Here is a 19,772-nt window from a genome sequence, read left to right as displayed (position 1 = left end):
GGAGTGATGCAAATGTTCAAAATAATGGTGATGAAAACACAATCATGTGATGATATTGTGAACCAATGATTGTATACCATGTATGGAATGTCTGTATGTTAAGTTTTTACAATAAAAATATTAAAAAAAAAATTTCAGCAGTGACGAGAAGGCAAAATGAGATGGATTTCAAAATCTACTGCCTGCAAATTTACAGTTCTAAGGCCATTAAAATGTCCAAATTAGTTAAGCAGACTCTGAAATTATTCTAAAAGAAATAACAAACAACCACTTCTATAAATGGCTGGGGTTGAAGTGGTAGTAATATGTGGTACAAAAGGACAGAAGAACAATTTGAATATAACTCACAGAGAAAGGTTCAAAATTTGTTATTGGTCTAGAAGTGTGACTTAAGGAAAAAGTGGGAGGCAGAAAAGAGAGCTAAAAGTCAAGAAAGGGGCAGGTTTCTTAGTTCGCACTGTGTTTTGTAAGCAGAGGTTTGAAATACCTCTGTGAATATTCACAGGTTGTTCCTAGGAGTAGGATATATACTGGTCCTCTCTACAAAACAAACTCTGTGGACTGCAAAGTCTCAACTCAAGTCTACATTTAACACAGCAGACAGATGTAGTCAACTTTGAACCGACCACAATTAAAACTTATCACACTGTACTGTACTTCTTATCATATGTCTCTCTTCCATGAGACTGTAAGCTTTTCAAGATGAAGAGGGTAAACCATTTTATGCCAGCATCTATCAGAGCCTAACACACTGCAGGTGCTAAGGAAATACTTCCTGAATAAATAACCAAAACTACTCAAAAAACTGTGGCTACAACAGGTAGTACAGACTAGAGGACCAACACAGTCACAATTTAGCTAGCAATCTTACTACAGTAAAAGCAGTTAGACTGCTACAAATTCCAGGTAAGCCGAGTGCTGAGGAGCTGCCTGCAGGCAATGGCTGGAAAGCAAGAGAACTGACTCAAAGAGTTATGAAAGCTTATAATAGAGAAGGTGAAGAGGATCACAAAGATTCAAAGCCTTTGTTTCTGAGAATGTATGTGGTGCTATATACCCTGTGCTAATAAACGCTAGCACAAAATCCTGTGCAATAATAAACATAATGTACAAAATCCCTGCTGTCATCTTAACAGACATGGGGGAAACCAGAAAGAGAAGTTTGAAGAAAACCTAAGTTTGGTCTACAAGGCAACTGGAGACATCAGTCTGAAGTTCTAGAGAAAATTCGAGACCAGAAAATACCCTAGGACCATCTGTAGATGAAGCTTTATGGGTTTAAAAATCAATAAAAGAAATGTGTAAGGTGAGCTGAGAAACTGAAACTTGAGAAAATTCCAATATTGATGTGAGGAAATAATCAGAGAGGAAAGTCAAGAAAGGTAGAAAAAAGAGAAGAATTAAGCATTACAGAAACCTAAGGGGGGGGGGGGGGGGAATTCTGAAGATAGAGGGGTAGTTAATAGTGAAAATTACTTCAGTGAAAACACATGATAACCTCAGCAAATACTTTCTTGGACTTGATAAAGTGAGCTTCAAGAAAACTCCTCTCAACCTTGGGAAATCTCAATTATTCACTCTTAAGATAGAGCAGAGGAACTTAAAATGAGCTTCAAGAAAGAAGTTTCCAGAAATGACAGGAATGGATACCAAATTATATGGTAGGAGGAACAGGGGGGCGGATAGTTTACCCTCTTCATCTCAGAGGGGGAAACAGTGAGGGAACAGGTGGAAGAAGAAAGGAGGGGTTAAGGAAAGAAGCAAGATCTTCCATTTTTATCAGAAATCAGTAGGAATGATACATGGCTCCTCCTTCTGGGTTACACACACACCGAATCACAGCAATGACCTGACATAATTCATCTGGCAGGTTGGGCAGAGGAATCTAAAATGAGAAAATAACTGTACTTAAAAAATAATTTATATAAAACTGACTTGTTTCAGAGCCCATTTTATATACTATTTATACTATATAACTACATACCGATTTATCAATTTATTTTCCTTTTAAAAATACTAACCTTAAATTTACCAGCAATTTAAAGTAAAACCATGATAATTTAGAGTTTCCCTACAGTAATCCAGTTTCCCTACTTTCAAAGAGTAATCTGAAACAAATAGTTTCAGAAAGAGTTGATTCATTTTAAAAATTATCCTATCTATGCTGTTACAATATTTAATTTGCATATCCAGAATAAGCAGTAAGTAAAACATAAAATATTCTAACATTAAACTACTAAGGCAACCTTTGAATAAGTTCAAATTAAATGGTTGTGTACTAAAGGAAACATGAACGAGTAATTTATTTTCTTTGTTTCACAACAGAAATGGGCTTTATCTCAACCAGACAAGTGAATACTTCAGTTAGTAACTTCTTCAAGACCTGAAGACATGGAAGTAAAAGATGGTGCTCTGAAAGCAGAGTCCTCATGGAGCAATTGTCCTATCCTCCACAAATCCCTTTTAACAATACGCTCAATCCAAAAGATCAATTCCAGTCATTTCTTTTAATCATACTCTCAGTCACCGTGAGAAAACTCGATGACATCATCTTTCCTTTCTCTGATACTGTCAGATAGATGTACATGTTCTCAGGAGGAAACTAAAAAGAGACGAAAAATAAAGCATGGATTGTACTGAAAAGTCAGAGCAATGGCAGTCTTGTTTTTTTTTTCTTTTTTTTCATTGATCTGGGAAGAAATAAAGACAAATAATTGCCATTTTTGTGATGACTTTTCTTAAAAATCTGCAATGTAACAATAAGTTTATATTCAAAGAAATCAAATCAAACAATTAGACTTCCTAGTTGGTCATTTTATTACAAGGTGTTTTTCCTCCTGAAATTAGCACTCCAGGTTTCAGGTGAAATTAGAAGGAAAACACATGAAGATTTTGTACAGTCTGATAACCTGCAGAAGAAAAAGGCTTCCCCACAACCGGTACTCTCTAAAGCCAGCAGATGGTGCCCTCCATAAAGACAACCCCTCCACCAGGTAGCAATTAAACAGTGTAGGTTGGGCTTATTTGGGGCAAGGGACAACTAAAGAGCTCACAGGTGTTTTTTTCTAAGATAGATAAATAAATAAATTCTCCCCTTAAAGCCAAGATTATATAACTTCCAACTAGTCAAGCAAAAAGTTGCTTTTTTCCATATACACTGTTACCACTGGCCCATCATTCAGTCTGAATTTATCTTTATTCAGTGTGTTTATTACTTTATTTAGTGTGCCAAACGGTCACTCCATACGTGCTCTGGTAATAGACCATTTTTAAATGTCTTAAGAAATTCTATTAGGAAGTGCACCCATTCTATGAGCTCACGGTTTTGTTAATGTTTACTCAGAAATGGCTAAACCTACGCCCCTCTCCTGCCTTCCATTTTAAAGGCCACCAATGCTATCAATGAGGGAAAGGAATAGCACTCAACTGGCTCAAAGAGATAAAGAGCCCAGGTCATAGAATATCTTACTCAGCACCAGTTTCAAATTAACAGCACAGAATAATTGCACAGTGTTGCTAAATCTCTTAAAAGTAATCATTTTTATATTCATAGCGATAATATCTCATTTATTGAATTAATGGCATTTCTCTCAGCAGTAGTCAGCACAGCATCCACTCTGAGGAGAGAAATATTAGATGCTTCAGACATTACATAAACCTTCGAGCACACACTCTTGCACAACCCCCCACCCACCCCTCCTGTCCCCACATACGCTCACTGCAGACTTATTTTTAATGTCTCCCTATACATATGTATTGTTAATATCCATACAGACACACACAGAGGTAGATGTGCAATATGCTAATCATACGAAATCCTGTTCATGTTTTTGTTGCTGTTATTGTTGTCCTGGGGCGAGTTCTTGGGCCGGGAACCAAACCCGTGTCCCCACGTGGCAGGTGGGAACTCTACCACTGAACGACTGGTGCACTCCCCAGACTGACTCTTCCTTCTTCACTGAGAAAACAAAAGCTCAAAGATAACTTGCTCAATAAGGTATCAGTAGCTGAGAGAGTTCAAATAGTCAAGAGACTACTCTGGAGGTCACTCTCACACGAGCTTCAGTTAGACACTGCTACCTATTATAACCTGTCACACTCAAAACCATTCCTGCCAATTCTAAACAATACCTAGGGCATTATATAAGATTCTACAAAGGCTCCAAACACTAGAATAACTCTCCAAAATGGCTCCCTAGACCAGGTAAGTCCTGAAACCTAGAGGGGCCAGCCTCACCAGAACATCAACTAGTTCCCTCCCCCATCCCATATTATCGACAGCCCCTTCCAAGATGAAAAAGTTAGAATGGTCATAAGCCCAAATACCCCTACAGAGTGGGAGAACGATCAAAGGTGATGGTGTAGTTATACAAAGAAGGTCGGGTTTAACAAATGAGTATGAGTGCAGAATCATTTTACTGATAATTCTTTTAGCCTCCAGCATCTTAGAGCAGCTAGATGTAAAAACCTAAAATTGTGGAACTGTAATCCATACCAAACACTGAAATCTGTTCTACAACTAATTGTTGAGATGGACTTTGAAATGTATTACTTTTATGTATATTTGTTATTTAAAGAGAAGGAGGAGCACAACAGAGAAGATAGGATTTAATAAATGAGTATGACTGCTGACTATTCCTGTTGGTCTCCAGTGCCTAGGAGCAGTTAGAAGAAAAAATGAAAAATCATGGAACTGTACCCCAAACCAAACTTTAGCCTCTGTTCTATAACTACTTGTTAAAATATACTTGGAAATTTATTGCTTTTTTTAATATATATTTCACAATTTAAAAAAAAAAAAAGATTCTACAAAGGTTCCATGTAATAGGGTAACCTTTCCAGAAACCTACAACTTCCAGATGGGTCCACAGACCAGGTAAGTCCTGAAATGCAGAGGGGTCAGCCTCTCTAGAATATCAACTAGTTCTACCCTCCTGTCCATATTATCGACAGCCCCTTCCAAAATGAAAAAGTTAGAATGGGCGTAGCCCAAATACCACTAAAAAAATGGAAGAAACATCAAAGGTGATGGTGAAGTTATACAGAGAAGGCCGGGTATCTATACACTTGCAAAATGGCTTTTTATTGCTCTGCCCATGAAGACAGAGCATTTCTTTTTCCAGCCCCTGAATCTGAGCTGTTTTATGACGTGCTTTGGCCAATGGGACATTGCCGAAATTTAAAAATGCTTGTTCCTTTGGTCTGCAGACTTGCAGCTCTCAGCACCAGCACGCTGCTCCTGACATGAGCAAGACTGATCAGGCCTCTGGGGGATGAAGGAGCACACAAAGGGATACACCAGTTATTCCAGCCAAGGGGATCACAGATCAGCCAGCTCTACAGCCAGCCTCAGCTGGTAACATCAGTGAATCCAACTGAGAGCAGCTCACCCTGGCTCAAATCAGCAGGACTTCCCAGCTAAGCCAAACACAAACTTTCAACCCGCTAAACCGGAAGCTAAATAAAACGGTCATTGTTTTAAGCCATTAAGTTTTGGGATCTATTATACAGTAAAAGCTAACTAGAAGTTATCATGGATCTCTATGTTGCCAAATAGAATGAACACTTTCTAATCCTTATTTTAATGATCTCAGCAGTAGGCCTTATTACTGCCTTAAAATTCTTAAATAGGTCCCCAATGCTCTTAGAGTAAGTTCGAAGTATACTAATTTGACCATTTTCTCCATCCCTTAAGGCACTAAACCAAGTTCCTTCTGCCTTAGGGTATGCTATTTCTCTTGCATCATATGCTTGTTCCTCTTCTCTACCTGTCTGCTCCTCTTGCTGGAGAACACTGAGTTTTCAAGTCTCATCTTATATGTCAACAGCTCAAGGAGGCCTGACCAGTCTACATTACATCTTTACTACTTGTTCTCACTCCATACCTGTACTTTTCCTTTAAAGAATTTATCATAATTATAAATATTAGTTCTCTAATGCTTGTATCCTCTTCTAAACTGTAAACTGATGACAACATTAGGTATACGCTACTGTATACCTAATATATAACAAAATGAAGTACAAAAAGCAAGAGCTCAATAAATTTCTTAATATTGGGGCGAATTATGTAACTAGATTCAACTTTATAAGTGAGGAAACTGAGGCTCAGAGAAATTACTGGCTAAAGTAATCCAGTATCTAAACTGGAATTAACCCATGCCTGATTCTCAAAGCCCATGCCCTTTACCTAATGTTTCCCAATCTTTGGAGCAGACTTGAATCCCCTAATACTCTGGCCCAAACACATATACTTTTAAAAAAGCTCCATGGGTATTTTATATGCTAAAGTTAAGAAGCAATACCTGAATAATACAATATACTGCCAATTCTGCCCACCACCTCTGCAAGCATTTCCATTGCCTTTCATATAACTCATTTTCATTTACTGAAGACTTTAACACATATCTTCTCATCTGATCTGAAGCAAAGCAGCTACAATTAGTAAAAATACTTGACAGACTAAAATTTAAGTTCCTTCATATAGATGATCATGTTTGTCTCAAAATTCTTAATAAAATAAAGGCAGGAATTATCTAGATTTTGTAGATGAAAGGAAGTTCAGAGAGCTTATAAATGTGCATATGGCCACCATTCTAGCAAGTGGCAGAGCCAGGACAAGAAACCAATTTATTTTTAGTTCTACTTCAGAGCTCTTTAAGGAACTCTGATTTGTATATTAAGGATCAGAATACTGCAAAACCCAAGCAAACTGAACAGACATCAAAACACTGGATCATCCATAGGCTCAAAACAAAAGAACAGCTCAGTGATTAGATACGTTTTAAATGGCCATAATTAAAAAGACAGAAAATAACAAATGTTTGTGAGAAAGTAGAAAAACTGGAACCCCCACATATTACTAAGGGGAACGTAAAATAGTGCAGCCAATTTGGAAAACAATTTGACATTATCTTAAAAAGTTAAACATAAATTTACCATATGACCAAGCAATTCCACTCCTAAGTATCTTCCAACAGAAATGAAAACACATGTCCACATGTGGTAATGTTCACAGCAGTATCATTCATAACGGCCAAAAAGTAGGAACAACCCAAGTATCTATTAACAGTTGGATGGATAAACAAAATGTGGTATATTCATTCAATGGACTACTAATCAGCAATAAAAAGGAACAAAGTACTAATACAAAACCTAACATGGATGAAGCTCAAAAACATTATCCTAAGTGAAAGAAGCCAGATACAAAGAGCTACACGCTAGATGATTACATTCATGTGAAACATCCAAACAAGGCAAATCTATAGAAAGACAAAATAGACTAGTGGTTGTCTGGAGCTGAAGGGGGGTGGGGTAGTAGGAACAGAAGTAACTGCAAATGGATCATAAGGGATCTTTGGGGGGCACAACTCAATTTACTAAAAATCGTCCACTTATACACATAAAATGAGTGTTTTAAAGGAAACACAAGACAAGAAGCAATTCAGTCTGCCAAAGAGAGTCAAGAAATTTGCTGGTAGCACATCACAGTTGGAATTTCATCTAACTACGCAGCGGAAGACAAAGCAGATGGGTGAGGATTCTGGGCAGAAGAAACATGGTGAGCAATGAGGAAAAGCATAAAGCTATGCTCAGTCTGAGGAAAAAATGTTCGGCTATAGTATGGTATATATGCTCCTAGAAAAACCTAACATTCTGCAAAATAACCAGAACATTAATCAAAACAATAACAATAAAATGCTATGCTAATAAAATACCACTACAGTAAATCTGCACTGGTATCTGTATCCAGTATCTTAATCAAGTTCTTTCAGTTTTAAACCTTGGCCAATTCAGGGTTTCTCTTTCAAGATGTGAGTCCTTGAAGGTATTTACTTCTAAAAGGAAAAATTTTAGCAAAATTCAAAACTTAATCCAATGATGGCCTTGTTCAATTTTTTTGTCAAACACAATACCTTGCAGTATTTCATCTGCCCTTGTGGTTTTACCAGATAGGTTAAGATAAAAGGAAAAGCAATTCTTGACACTATTAAACCTTGTGCTTGTATTAAAGAAAGGCAGTTTTTTTGCAGCAGGATTTTCAGTTCTTTTCTGAACATCTTCCTACACTGTTAAAGTGTTATATTATCTTTGTAAGAAAGAATGCCCTTAAATACTGAGAAAATATTAATGTGCTAGAAAAAAATACCTATTACCAACAAAACTCCTGCATCCACTCACAACATTCCCTTACTCACCAATCGTATGAGCTAATTTATCTTACACTAACATGACTCGGCAGATGTGTATGTGCATACCCATGCGCACACATTAAAAGAAAGTCATGATAAAAGAAATTGGGCAGCAGCAGATGAGTAAAACATATCGATTAAAAATAAGTAAATAATAAGGGAATAAATTTTAAAATAAATTTAGTAGATTGAAATGCTAGTGATCAATGAAAGGGAGGGGTAAGGGGTATGGTATGTATGAATTTTTTTCTGTTTTCCTTTTTCTTTTTCTGAATTGATGCAAATGTTCTGAGAAAAATGATCATGATGATGAATATACAACTATGTGATGCTGTTGTGAGTTACTGATTATATATCACGAATGGAATGATCATATGGTAAGAATGTTTGTGTTTGCATATTGGTATGTTTAATAAAAAACAATTAAAAAAAAAAGAAGAAGAAGAAATTGGGACCAGTTAATATGAGGTCTTATGTTCCTGATAAGGAGTTTGATCTTTATCACACAAAGCAGTTATCATTTGCTTTTGTTTGATTTCTAAGAAATATGAAGAGAGATCAGATTTGTATTTCAGAAAGGGAATTTCCAAAGACACAGACACACCAACTGAAACACAGAGGGCGGGCCACAATGGCTCAGCAGGCAAGAATGCTCACCTGCATGCCAGAGGACCCAGGTTCGATTCCCGGTGCCTGACCATGTAAAAGAAAAAAAACAGAAAAGAAACATAGGGAGCCTGTAGGAATGGATGAGGGCTGGCTGCAAAGGAGTATGGAGAAGCAGTAACTGGAGTCTCTGGATAACAGAAAGAGAGCACAGAACCATTTGAAGAGAAGATGCGATAGAAAACAGGAGAGAAGTGGTTTCATGGGAGAAAGGGTTTTGTTAAAACAGCAGAAAACTTTGCCAGTGAATAAATGTGACAGATAGGGTCATTTACCTCCTTGGGATCCCCACTACCTACCGTCCACTCTTTCCCCATCTGGGGACGATTACAAAGCTGCCGTGTTCAGTAACAAGGTGCATGGTGAATGTGACTCAGGCACTGCCAAGTGAGAGAGATCCACACTTTTCATTCAATGGCAAATACTCTTCACATAAAACTACACTGTATCTCTTCAAGCCTCTGCATTAATCCCAAAGGACCCAATGTACCAGACTGTACACAAAACAAATGAAAGTACTATTATTAATTCTATCTAATTAAAAGTAAGACAGTATCTACTATAATAAACATTTAACTAACAAATTTGCTTTGAAAATTATGTACTCTGCAGATAAAATGTAATGAAAGAATTTCAGGTAGAGGAATCTGAGATGAATCTGGATGTCCAGCGCGCCAAAAGAATTCAACTGATCATTTTTTTCTCAATATATTTCGCTACAATGAGAAAGACATTCCAAAACCCATTAGAGCCTATAAATATTTGAAGATACCCCAGAAAATATTAATGTTGAAGGTACATAAGTGTTTTAATCTAGTCTCATTAAATAATATTATTTTTATTATTAATTAAATTCATAACCAATAATTCTAAGCAAAACAGTTTTTTCCTTAGGGCTAACTTAAAACTACATCATCCTGGCTAGGAAAGTGTGCTACTCATTTCCATGGCAGCATAACAAAGATTCTTCTGTGGTTATGACAGATAATTGACAACATCTGCCTTAAATTCATCCTGGCTAAAATCTGAACTCAGCTCTCTTCTGTGGCAGTATTGTGGCCAAAACATACATGCCTGTTTTTGTTTGCTTTGTGTTTATTTGCTGTTTTTTTGTTTGTTTGTTTGGGCATGGGCAGGCTCCGCGAATTGAACCCGTGTCTCCAACATGGCAGGCAAGAACTCTGCCTGCTGAGCCATTGTTGCACCGTCCTGTGTTTATTTGCTTTTAATAAAGATTTCCCTGTTCTCCTCTAGAAATTTTGTTTCAATAGATTTGGGAAAGGGCTTCAGAGTCTGTTATTTTTAAAAAGTACCTCAGGTAATTCCCATGGCCAAACAAGTTTGGAACAATCCAGTATGCAACTTCAGGAACTCAGAACAGACCGACAACCAAAAAAATAAAAATAAATAATACAGGTTCTACCCTCAGATACACTCTTAAGTTACATCTATCTTAAAGGCCTTAATTTCCACAAGTCTGTTTGCTTTACCACCTTCACATCTGAGCTCTAAAACATGTGGCTCCACCAAAATCAACCAAATACAATCAAACTGACAATACAGGATTGTGTCAACTATTCCTCTTCAATAACAAACATTTACTGAGCATCTATTATAAGCCAAGCACTTTTCTTGTGGGGGTATTTCTTGGATGAATCTGTACCTATTCAGGTGACTACAGTTGCAGCTAAATCCAACTACAATCAGCAGTAAGGGGAGTCTCCTCATCCAATCTGTTGGAGGTCTTAAAAGCCAAAAATGAGTACTTCAGCAGTAAGAAATAAGAATTTCTGTCTCTACTTCAGCCAACTAGCCAGCGAGCAACTCCTGAGGAATTATACTTTACCTTCATTGGAGTTTCCAACTTGTGGCCTCCCATATAGAATTCAGACTTGCCAATTTCCACAGTCGCATGAGCCAACTCTTATAATAAATCTATTAATATTTACATATATAAGTAAATGAAGTGTAGTAAATCCTACAGCTAAATGAAGTGGGGTAAATCTCTTCTTTAAATATTTTTACTGAAATATCTTCATGCACCATACAGTCCATTCCATACACAATCAATGGCTCACAAAATCATCACAGAGCTGTGCATTCATCACTCTAACCATTTTTAGAACATTTGCATCACTCCAGAAAAAGTAATAAAAAAGAAAAAAGGAAAAAACATATATCCTATTCTCCTTATCCCTCCCCCTCACTAACCACTAGTATTGCAATCTACGCAATTTTTTTTACCCCTTATCCCCCACTATTATTTATTTTTGTCTTTTTTTTTACTCATCTATCCATACCCTAAATAAAAGGAACATCAGACACAATTCACAAACACAAAGTCACAGTCACATGGTAAAAGCTATACAGTCATACAATCTTCTTCAAGACTCAAGGGTACTGGAACACAGCTCAACAGTCTCAGGCACTTTCTTCTACCCACCCCAGTATACCATAAACTTAAAAAGGGATAGCTATATAATTCCTAAGAATAACCTAGAGGATAATCTCTTAAACTCTGTTTTAAATCTCTCACCTACTGAGACTTTATTTTGTCTCATTTCTCTCTTACCTCTTTTGGTCAAGAAGTCTTTCTCAATCCCATGATGCCAGGTCCTGGCTCATCCCAGGATTTCTGTCCGACATTGCCAGGGAGATTTATACTCCTGTGAGTCATGTCCCATGGAGTGGGAGAGCAGTGAATTCACTTGCCAAGTTGGCTTAGAGAGAGAGGCCACATCTGAGCAACAAAAGAGGTTCTCTGGGGGTGACTCTAGGCATAAATTACAAGTAGGCTTAGCTTCTCCTTTAGAGAAATAAGTTTTCATAGGGGCGAGTCCCAAACTGAGCCTTGGTTGCCCTGTCTGCTTGCGAGAATATCAGAAATTCCTCAGATGGGGGAGTTTAAATTTTTCTCCTTTCTTCCTAGTCCCCCAAGGGGACTTTGCAAATACTTTTTTATTCACTGCCCAAATTATTCTGGGATGTATAACGGCACCACACTAGCCTGTACAAACCAACAAGATCTCATGTAATCATGGCGTTCGAATAAACTGACCACACAAGTTAAATTAGATGAGTTACTCAAAAAAAAAAAATTTTGCAGCAAACAACTGTCTCTTCCTTCGGTCTCACAAAGAAGTTGAAGTTCTAAAATATAGACCATATCATCCTTTACCCTGTATTCTGATTTACTCTAGTTCTATCCAGATCAGTTTCATTTATAACTCTACTTGAAGTCTGATCACTTTTTCACTTTTTTTAACAATTGCCATATGAGGTAGTGTTGACTTTCATAGCTTCCGAGCTCTGCGTCTCAGGTGTCACACAAATACCCAAAGTTCCAGGGAATGATCAGGTTATATGCAAATAGCTCAGCATCTCAGAATTTAGAAAACAGAGTTATAACTCCTGGATATGTGACTGTTGTAAAAGCTTACAATCTAGGACCCTTTACAATAGCCCCCAAAACTTGACAACCATGCTCTTGACTTCAATTCTCCAACTTTGTATTTTACAGCTAGTCCTTATGAATTAGGCATGATAATATTTGTCTTCTTGTCATTTCATTCTGACATTTCATTCAACATACTGTCCTCAAGGTTCATTTACCTAGCTGCATGCCTCACAACTTCATTCCTTCGGGCAGCCACTCAGTAGTCTATTGTATGTATACATCATAGCTTCCCCTTCCATTCCTCAATCGTCGTACCCTTAGGCCATCTCCATTCACTATGGATCAGGAACACTGCCCAGAAACACCGTGTGCAAATGTCCATGTCCCCACACAGTTCCTCCAGGTATATTCTGAGCAACAGGGTTTCAGGATTATATGGTAACCCTATCCCTAGCCTCCTATGGAACCACCACACTGCCCTCCAAGAAATTGTACCACCCTGCTTCCCAACCAAAAGTGAACAGGTACATCTCTTTCTCCACATTTTCTTCACCACTTGTATCTCTTTCTCTCCATTTTTAAACAGTTTTATTTGCACATCATACAATCCAACCTAGGTGAAAAAATCTATGGTTCCTGGTATAATCACACAGCCATACCTTTGTCACCTCAATCTAAAGGAGGAAACTTCCTTTTCTTTGGCAAAGAAACCCATACCCATTCCCATATCCCCCACTTACTGACATTTAGTTTTGGCATATTACATTCAATGGACACATATTACAATGTTACTGTTAACTATAGACTCTAGCTTGCATTGATTGTATTTTTTTCTGTATACCAAACCTTTTTCAACACTTTGCAATATTGACATTCAATTGTTCTCTTTCATGTAAAAACATTCTTATATCTGTGCATTTAACCACCATCATTGTCTACTCTAGGCATTCCTAAACTATACCATTTCAGTTTTTACCTTTCCTTATGGTGTCATATATACCCTATATCCCCTATAGAATTCAGACTTGCCAATCTCCACAGTTGCATACATTAATTCCTATAATAAATTAATATTTACATATATATATATGGAGTGTGGTTAATTTTACCATGGAATATTATGCAGTTATTACAAAGAACAAGTTGGATCAGTATCAGCTTATATTAAGGTATTGAGGAGTAAGAAAAGCATTCTGCTCAAGTGTGTATGTATGTACATATATGTGAACCTAATCACATTTTTTGTAAAACAAACATCAGTACCACCATGCGCATGAACACGCACACAAAGGCACCACATAGGGACAGGAGTGGGAGATGAGAGAAACGGAAAAATATGTACAAAATTAAATTAATCAAAAACAGAGGAGATAAAATTATTTCTGCTTTATGATAAATTGTAAAAACTGAACATGGTCATAATCTGAGCTCGGGATGGAAGAAAGGCAAATTTACTTATAGATTTATTATTGCAAAGTATTTGTAATAAAGTATTTTTTAAAGCAATCCTTAAAGGAAGAAAACAAATAATCTACAGGCATAATCCTTCAAACTTTTCTCCATAAATCTTATTTTTCAAAACTGAACTTTAAATGTAGACTGGGCAGCAAACACATTCAAGGTTAAACTTGGCAGGAGACAAGAACGCTTTAACACACATAATCACACAATATCTGTATGTCTCCCTCCATTTTTATTCTTTCCACCCCCTGCTCCCGACTCTCATCCCCCAGTGTAAACGCCTAGAAGGCACAAAAGAATTCAATCTGATGAACCGACCCTCATTTACAACACCATCCCACCTTAGATCTCTCCCAGACAGCAATCTGGAAACTCTACAATTCTACTATTTTGTTTTTATCACAGACTTCCAATTATCTACAATTCTTACTCAGCTCTCCAAAGATATTAGTTAAATATGACCTATCCTTTACAGATCTATTAATGCAATTACTCAATTACTGCCAATTACTTATTTGCAAATTAACTTTTGATCTCTTTTTCTACATTTTCCCAGGAAAACAAATTTAGAAATGGAAAGAACTGTAATATAGAAAATGGTTTTGTTACCTTTTACTATAAAAGAAGATATTTATTTTTAACTCCCTGGCAAATAAAAAAATAAAACCTGCTTCCTCTAAAAGGGAACTTGATTATAGTTAAAGAAAATACCAACAGAAAATAAACTTTAAAATACAGACTGAGTTCAAAATGCAAATGAATACGACTGCTCAGTAAAACAGCTTTGTACAAATACCTACAGCCTATTCTACACAGACAGTTCCTTTTTCTCTTCTATAAAATGTGGATAGCCTCTCCCCACATACTCCCAGCATAAACTGTAAACTACCAGCTGGGCAGCGAGGCATCTCAGAACACCATGGACATCAAAGTGAAGTCACAAGGCTTTGTGGGATATTTCAGATTTTCAAGGAAAGTAGAGACTCAAGACCTGTGGGACATCAGGCAAACGAACAGCTAAGGCAGCTGACAGTTACAGCATGAGATCATTTACATTCCTTTTGAGAGTAGCAGTTACTGTGATAAAAAGCAAGTAATGCACAGAAATCAGTGTGGAATAGGGAATGGGTTGGCAGTTTGTCCAGTCTAATTCTAAGATTTGAGAACACGTACACGCCCAGCAGACAGAAGTATGCCATTAGTAAATAGCTATCGCTGTTTAAGAATAAAAAACATACTTTCTTTTCATTACCCTTTTCTTTACTGGTGGGATGGCAAAGAATATAAAACTTGTGAAGATTGAAAACACGCCAAAGATGTGGAATGATGACAGGTGGCTCACCATCACATTTCCTGCTAGAAAAGCAGAAGGTAAAGCCAAAGTTTGAGCATAATAAGGAAGAAAAAAACAGCAAAATATTGCTGTTTTATGTTAGTTTCCTTAAGAAAAGGGGTAGTTAACTAATACAATAATGTTAGTACAATGAATGAAAATGTGAGAATGATAGAGGGAGGAGGGTTGGGTGCACAAATGAAATCAGAAGGAAAGATAGATGATAAAGACTGAGATGGTATAATCCAGGAATGCCTAGAGTGTACAATGATAGTGACTAAATGTACAAATTAAAAAACTGCATGAGGAAGAACAAAGGAATGTCAATATTGCAGCGTGCTGAAAATAGATGGTAAGTTATATTTTAAAACTTTAACTTACATGTAAGACTAAAGCAAAAAATGTTTATTTGGTACAAAATTTATCATTTGACTAGTGCATTTCCTAATATAACTTATGCAGACGGTTTAATTGAACACCATAAGTACATGGGACTTTAAGTAGGGCATGAGATTTTGTAGGTTTATCCAGAGTGATGCCCTGATAAATCCCAGAGTGATGTGAACAGTGAATAAAAAAGTATTTGCAAAGTCCCCTTGGGGGAATGGTGAGAAAGGGGTAAAATTCAACTTCTGCGTGTGGAGAATTCCTGATATTCTCACAAGCAGTGAGGACAACGAAAGCAATAGACTGAGCCTTCAATCTTGGGCTTTGTTCATATGAAACTTAACCCCACAAAGGACAGGCTAAGCCTACTTAAAATTAGGCCTAAGAGTCACCCCCTAGAGAACTTCTTTTGTTACTCAAATGTGGCCTCTCTCTCTCAGCCAACATGACAAGCAAACTCACTGCCCTCCCCTTAACTACGTGGGACATGACTCCCAAGGGTGTACACCTTCCTGGCAACGTGGGACAGAAATCCTACAATGAGCTAGGACTCAGTATCAAAGAAATGAGAAAACCTTCTAGACCAAAAGGGGGAAGAGAGAAATAAGATAAAATAAAGTGTCAATGGCTGAGAGATTTCAAACAGAATCAAGAGGTTATCCTGGTTGTTATTCTTATGCATTATATAGATCTCACCTTTTTAATTAAGGTATATTGGAGAGGCTGGAGGGAAGTGCCTGAAAATGCAGAGCTGTGTTTCAGTAGCCATGTTTATTGAAGATGACTGTATGATTGTATAATGATACAGCTTTTGCAATGTGACTGTGTGATTGTGAAAACCTTGTGTCTGGTGCTTTTTTTATCTACGGTATGGACAGATGAGTAAAACATGTAGATTATAAAGGGGGAACAAATGTTAAAATAAATTTAGCAGATTGAAATGCTAGTGATGTGGTAAGGGGTATAGAAAAAAATAGGGGAAACAGACAAAAATATATTGGATGGAAGTTGAAATGCTAGCAGTCAATGAGAGGGAAGGGCAAGAGGTATGGTGTGTATGAGTTTTTTTCTTTTTTCTTTTTATTTCTTTTTCTGAATTAATGCAAATGTTCTAAGAAATGATCATGGTGATAAATATACAACTGTGTGATGATACTGTGCGTTATTGGTTATATACCAAGAATGGAATGATCACATGGCAAGAATGTTCATGTTTGTGTGTCATATTTTAAAAAAATACAAAAACTTTTAAAGACATCTTATCTTTAAGTTAAGAAAGAATTTTTCAACCTGAAAATAAGAATAAAACGCAGATGAAAAAGATCATCTGTTGGGATTTCTGGCTTCAAGATGGTCAACTGCATCACAGCATTTCTCTCTTCTTCCCAGACCCAAATGGTCAAATACAGAACTCAGGGGGGACTGATAACAGCGTTACAAGTCAGAAGAGAAGAACACCACCTCAACCCAGAAGAAACCTCTGGGGAGAGGATGGGAGTAGCCAGTCTGAAGCTACAAGGATTCCAACTGGAAAGCTGCGTTAGTGCCCTGGCAGAGCTGCTAGCCTAGCAATCCCCCACCACCCTCAAGCTCTTTCCCAGGAGTCATGTGATGTGCAGAGGGATGCTTGGCTTTAACCAGAAGGCAAGCAGGCTGAGGCAAAGAGCAAGAGTGAAGATCAGACGAGGACCACTTCCCAGCTTCTGACCACCACAATTATGAAACAAACAAAAACCTTCCAAAAGCTCCCTCTTTCAGCACAACCACTCCTTTCCTAATTCCCGTTAATGACTTGTGCTCAGAGAATGCAGCACCCCTGTAAAAGGCTGACAGAACTACCAGAAGGTGCAGACAGGACGGGGAAAGGCCACCAGGAACCAGAACACAATGTTGATGGCCAGAGTCTGCACCTGGGCTTGCTTCACTTAGCAGAGGCTACAAGATACATCAAACTGGGGTTTTGTGACCCAAATGCTCTCCCCAGCCATCTGTCTTGTACATGGGAGGAGACACGCACCCTGCCAGTGTGCTCCAGCCCACATACCCTAAAAGTAACCCTTCTAAGCCTCTCTCAATTCATATCACACCGGGTAACACACACAGAGAACCAGAGCTACCATTTCCCATCTAGAGAGCACGATCCTAACACGTAGGATTGCTGAAGAAGCTGACATCTGCTACCAGTAATAACTAATCTAGAATCTCACTTATAAATATAACTGCATAAGGAAAAATCAACAAGCTCACAAGGAGACTCAAATAGTTCAAAAAAGGTGCACAAATTGAGAAGCAGAGCAACCAGATCATATCAAGAGTTAATGTAGATAAAGACATAGAAGAAAAAATGTTTAACTTTAATTAGTACCCTCAATGAAATGTGCAGATACTATATAAATAAAACGAAAGTAGGTCACTATGAAAAGTAACAATAGTAAAAGAAGAGAATTCTTGGGACTCAAAAGTATAACAAGTCCAAGTTGAAGGGAATTGGGGGGGCAGAATAGGTAACTAAATATCAATAGATGCAGCAAAGAACACAACAGATTTGGGTAAATAAAAAAAGAAACACAAATAGCCAAAAAAAAAAAAGTTGGCCCACCTCTCATTCGTAATCTGGAAAATACAAATTAAGACCACAATGAGAAAGGATTTTACACCCACTGGGCTGGCAAAAATTGAAAAAAGTAATAATACCATTTTTAAACCAGTTGCTATGAAGGGAAACAGAACCACCATAGTTGGTTTAGACCACTCCATTTAGGTCAGGGTTCAGGAGAGACCACCCTTCTCTGAAGCTCATGGTCCCTGATTTCACGGAAAAATCAAGTTCTGTCGCAAGAAAGCAGGGGAAGAAAAGCTATGAATAAGCAGCCAAGCAGCCAATAACAATGTACATTTGGTTTCTTCCTTTCCAATACTTGTATCTCTTATTTACGTATCTCAAACGCTTATACAGTCAAAACATAACACGATGTGACTACAACATGCGGCTGCCTCTCCACACCCATTACACTCCTCTCCAGGAATGTGGCTACAAGAAGTTAAGGAAGTTCAAAGGCCTAGTTCCACCAATAGGCCCTAACTGGTCAAGATGGTCAGGTTCATTCCATCTCCGTAGCTAGTAAATAAGTGGCTTTAGATTTTATTTAAGCTGACTTGTATATAGCAATTCTCCTAGCCTGAGATATGACTCAAAGGTCTTCTGACCATAGCTCAGGAAACTGCTTCAGATGAGACAAGTAATATGCACATGATTTTGCAGTCTTACTGGTGTGCAATACTCTCTTGCACACAAGCTCTCTCTGCAAAAAGTGTCAACATCAAAAAATCTACTAATGAACGAATTATATAAATAGGAAAAGAAGAAAAAAGCACGGGGTCATCTAAATTAAACTGCTTACTATTTCTGACGTTTAGGTTTCTTAGCGCAAATCAGAGAGAGAGGGAAAACTCTTTAATTAGATAAACAATACTTTTCAAAAGTAAAGAGCAAATATTAAGCTTATTTACAAAACACTAGAGCAGAGCATTTCCATTTAGACAAATGCTAGACACAGGTGCCCACGATATCCATTACGATTCCTAAGTGTCAATGAACAAAAATTCCCAGTCTAACCACCTCCAACAATACAGTAGTGTTTATCCAAGGTAACTAAATAACCCCAAAGCAAAGAAAGCTTCATCATGGTTCCATCAAGGTTCTGGTCCATTTTTCCTCCAATTCCCTTGGTTCTTCCCTTCTCCACCTGCCAGCTTCAACCTTAAAATACAGATAACAGCAAACTGAGCAACATGCAAAGATGTTTATAACTGCAAAAGATTAGAAACCACCAACATGCCCTACAACAGAAAAGTTAAGTAATGTTGGGTGTAAGTATGTAAAACCAAAGTTGATGAGGCAATTTATACGTACTGACAAATCCAAGTTCAAAAAAAACTCATTAAATTGAAAAAGTAAGACCGGGGCGGGCCGCGGTGGCTCAGCGGGCAAAGTGCTTGCCTGCTATGCCGGAGGACCTCGGTTCGATTCCCGGCCCCAGCCCATGTAAAAAACAAACAAACAAACAAAATACAATAAAACAAGAAAATGTTTAAAGATGTTTCCTTTCCTTCCTTCTCTCTGTCTTTCCTTCCCTTCCTCCCTCTTTCTTTAAAAAAAAAAAAAAGAAAAAGAAAAAGTAAGACCATCTGTATAGCATGATCCATGTTTTTAAAACATAAATTTTTTTAATGTGAGAGAAGGGTGGAAGAAGTAATTACACCACATCTAGAGTAGTATCTTGACATATTTGTCAAGCCAAGATATAACTATATTTCACAGGTACCAAGGAAGTCTTTA

At 37.5% G+C, this 19,772-nt stretch overlaps 1 protein-coding gene across 6 annotated transcripts in view; it reads right to left on the bottom strand.

The window, feature by feature from the left end:
- PDS5B (PDS5 cohesin associated factor B) overlaps positions 1-19,772 on the bottom strand; it is a 226,461-nt gene that overhangs the window by 183,563 nt on the left and 23,126 nt on the right. For 2 of the 6 annotated variants that reach the window (XM_077159005.1, XM_077159006.1), the window contains exon 1: positions 9,155-10,716. The exons of 2 other annotated variants lie outside the window; for them this stretch is intronic. In XM_077159005.1, the coding sequence (XP_077015120.1) occupies positions 9,155-9,216 (62 nt within the window). In that variant the 5' untranslated portion in view covers positions 9,217-10,716. Of the gene's footprint in view, positions 1-9,154; positions 10,717-19,772 lie in introns of those variants that run through there. 2 more of the 6 variants (XM_077159003.1, XM_077159004.1) reach the window with 1 other exon arrangement.

This window comes from Tamandua tetradactyla, chromosome 4 (genome assembly GCF_023851605.1).
Source record: "Tamandua tetradactyla isolate mTamTet1 chromosome 4, mTamTet1.pri, whole genome shotgun sequence".
Lineage (NCBI taxonomy): Eukaryota > Metazoa > Chordata > Mammalia > Pilosa > Myrmecophagidae > Tamandua > Tamandua tetradactyla.
This window is presented reverse-complemented; position numbering and strand designations above follow the sequence as displayed.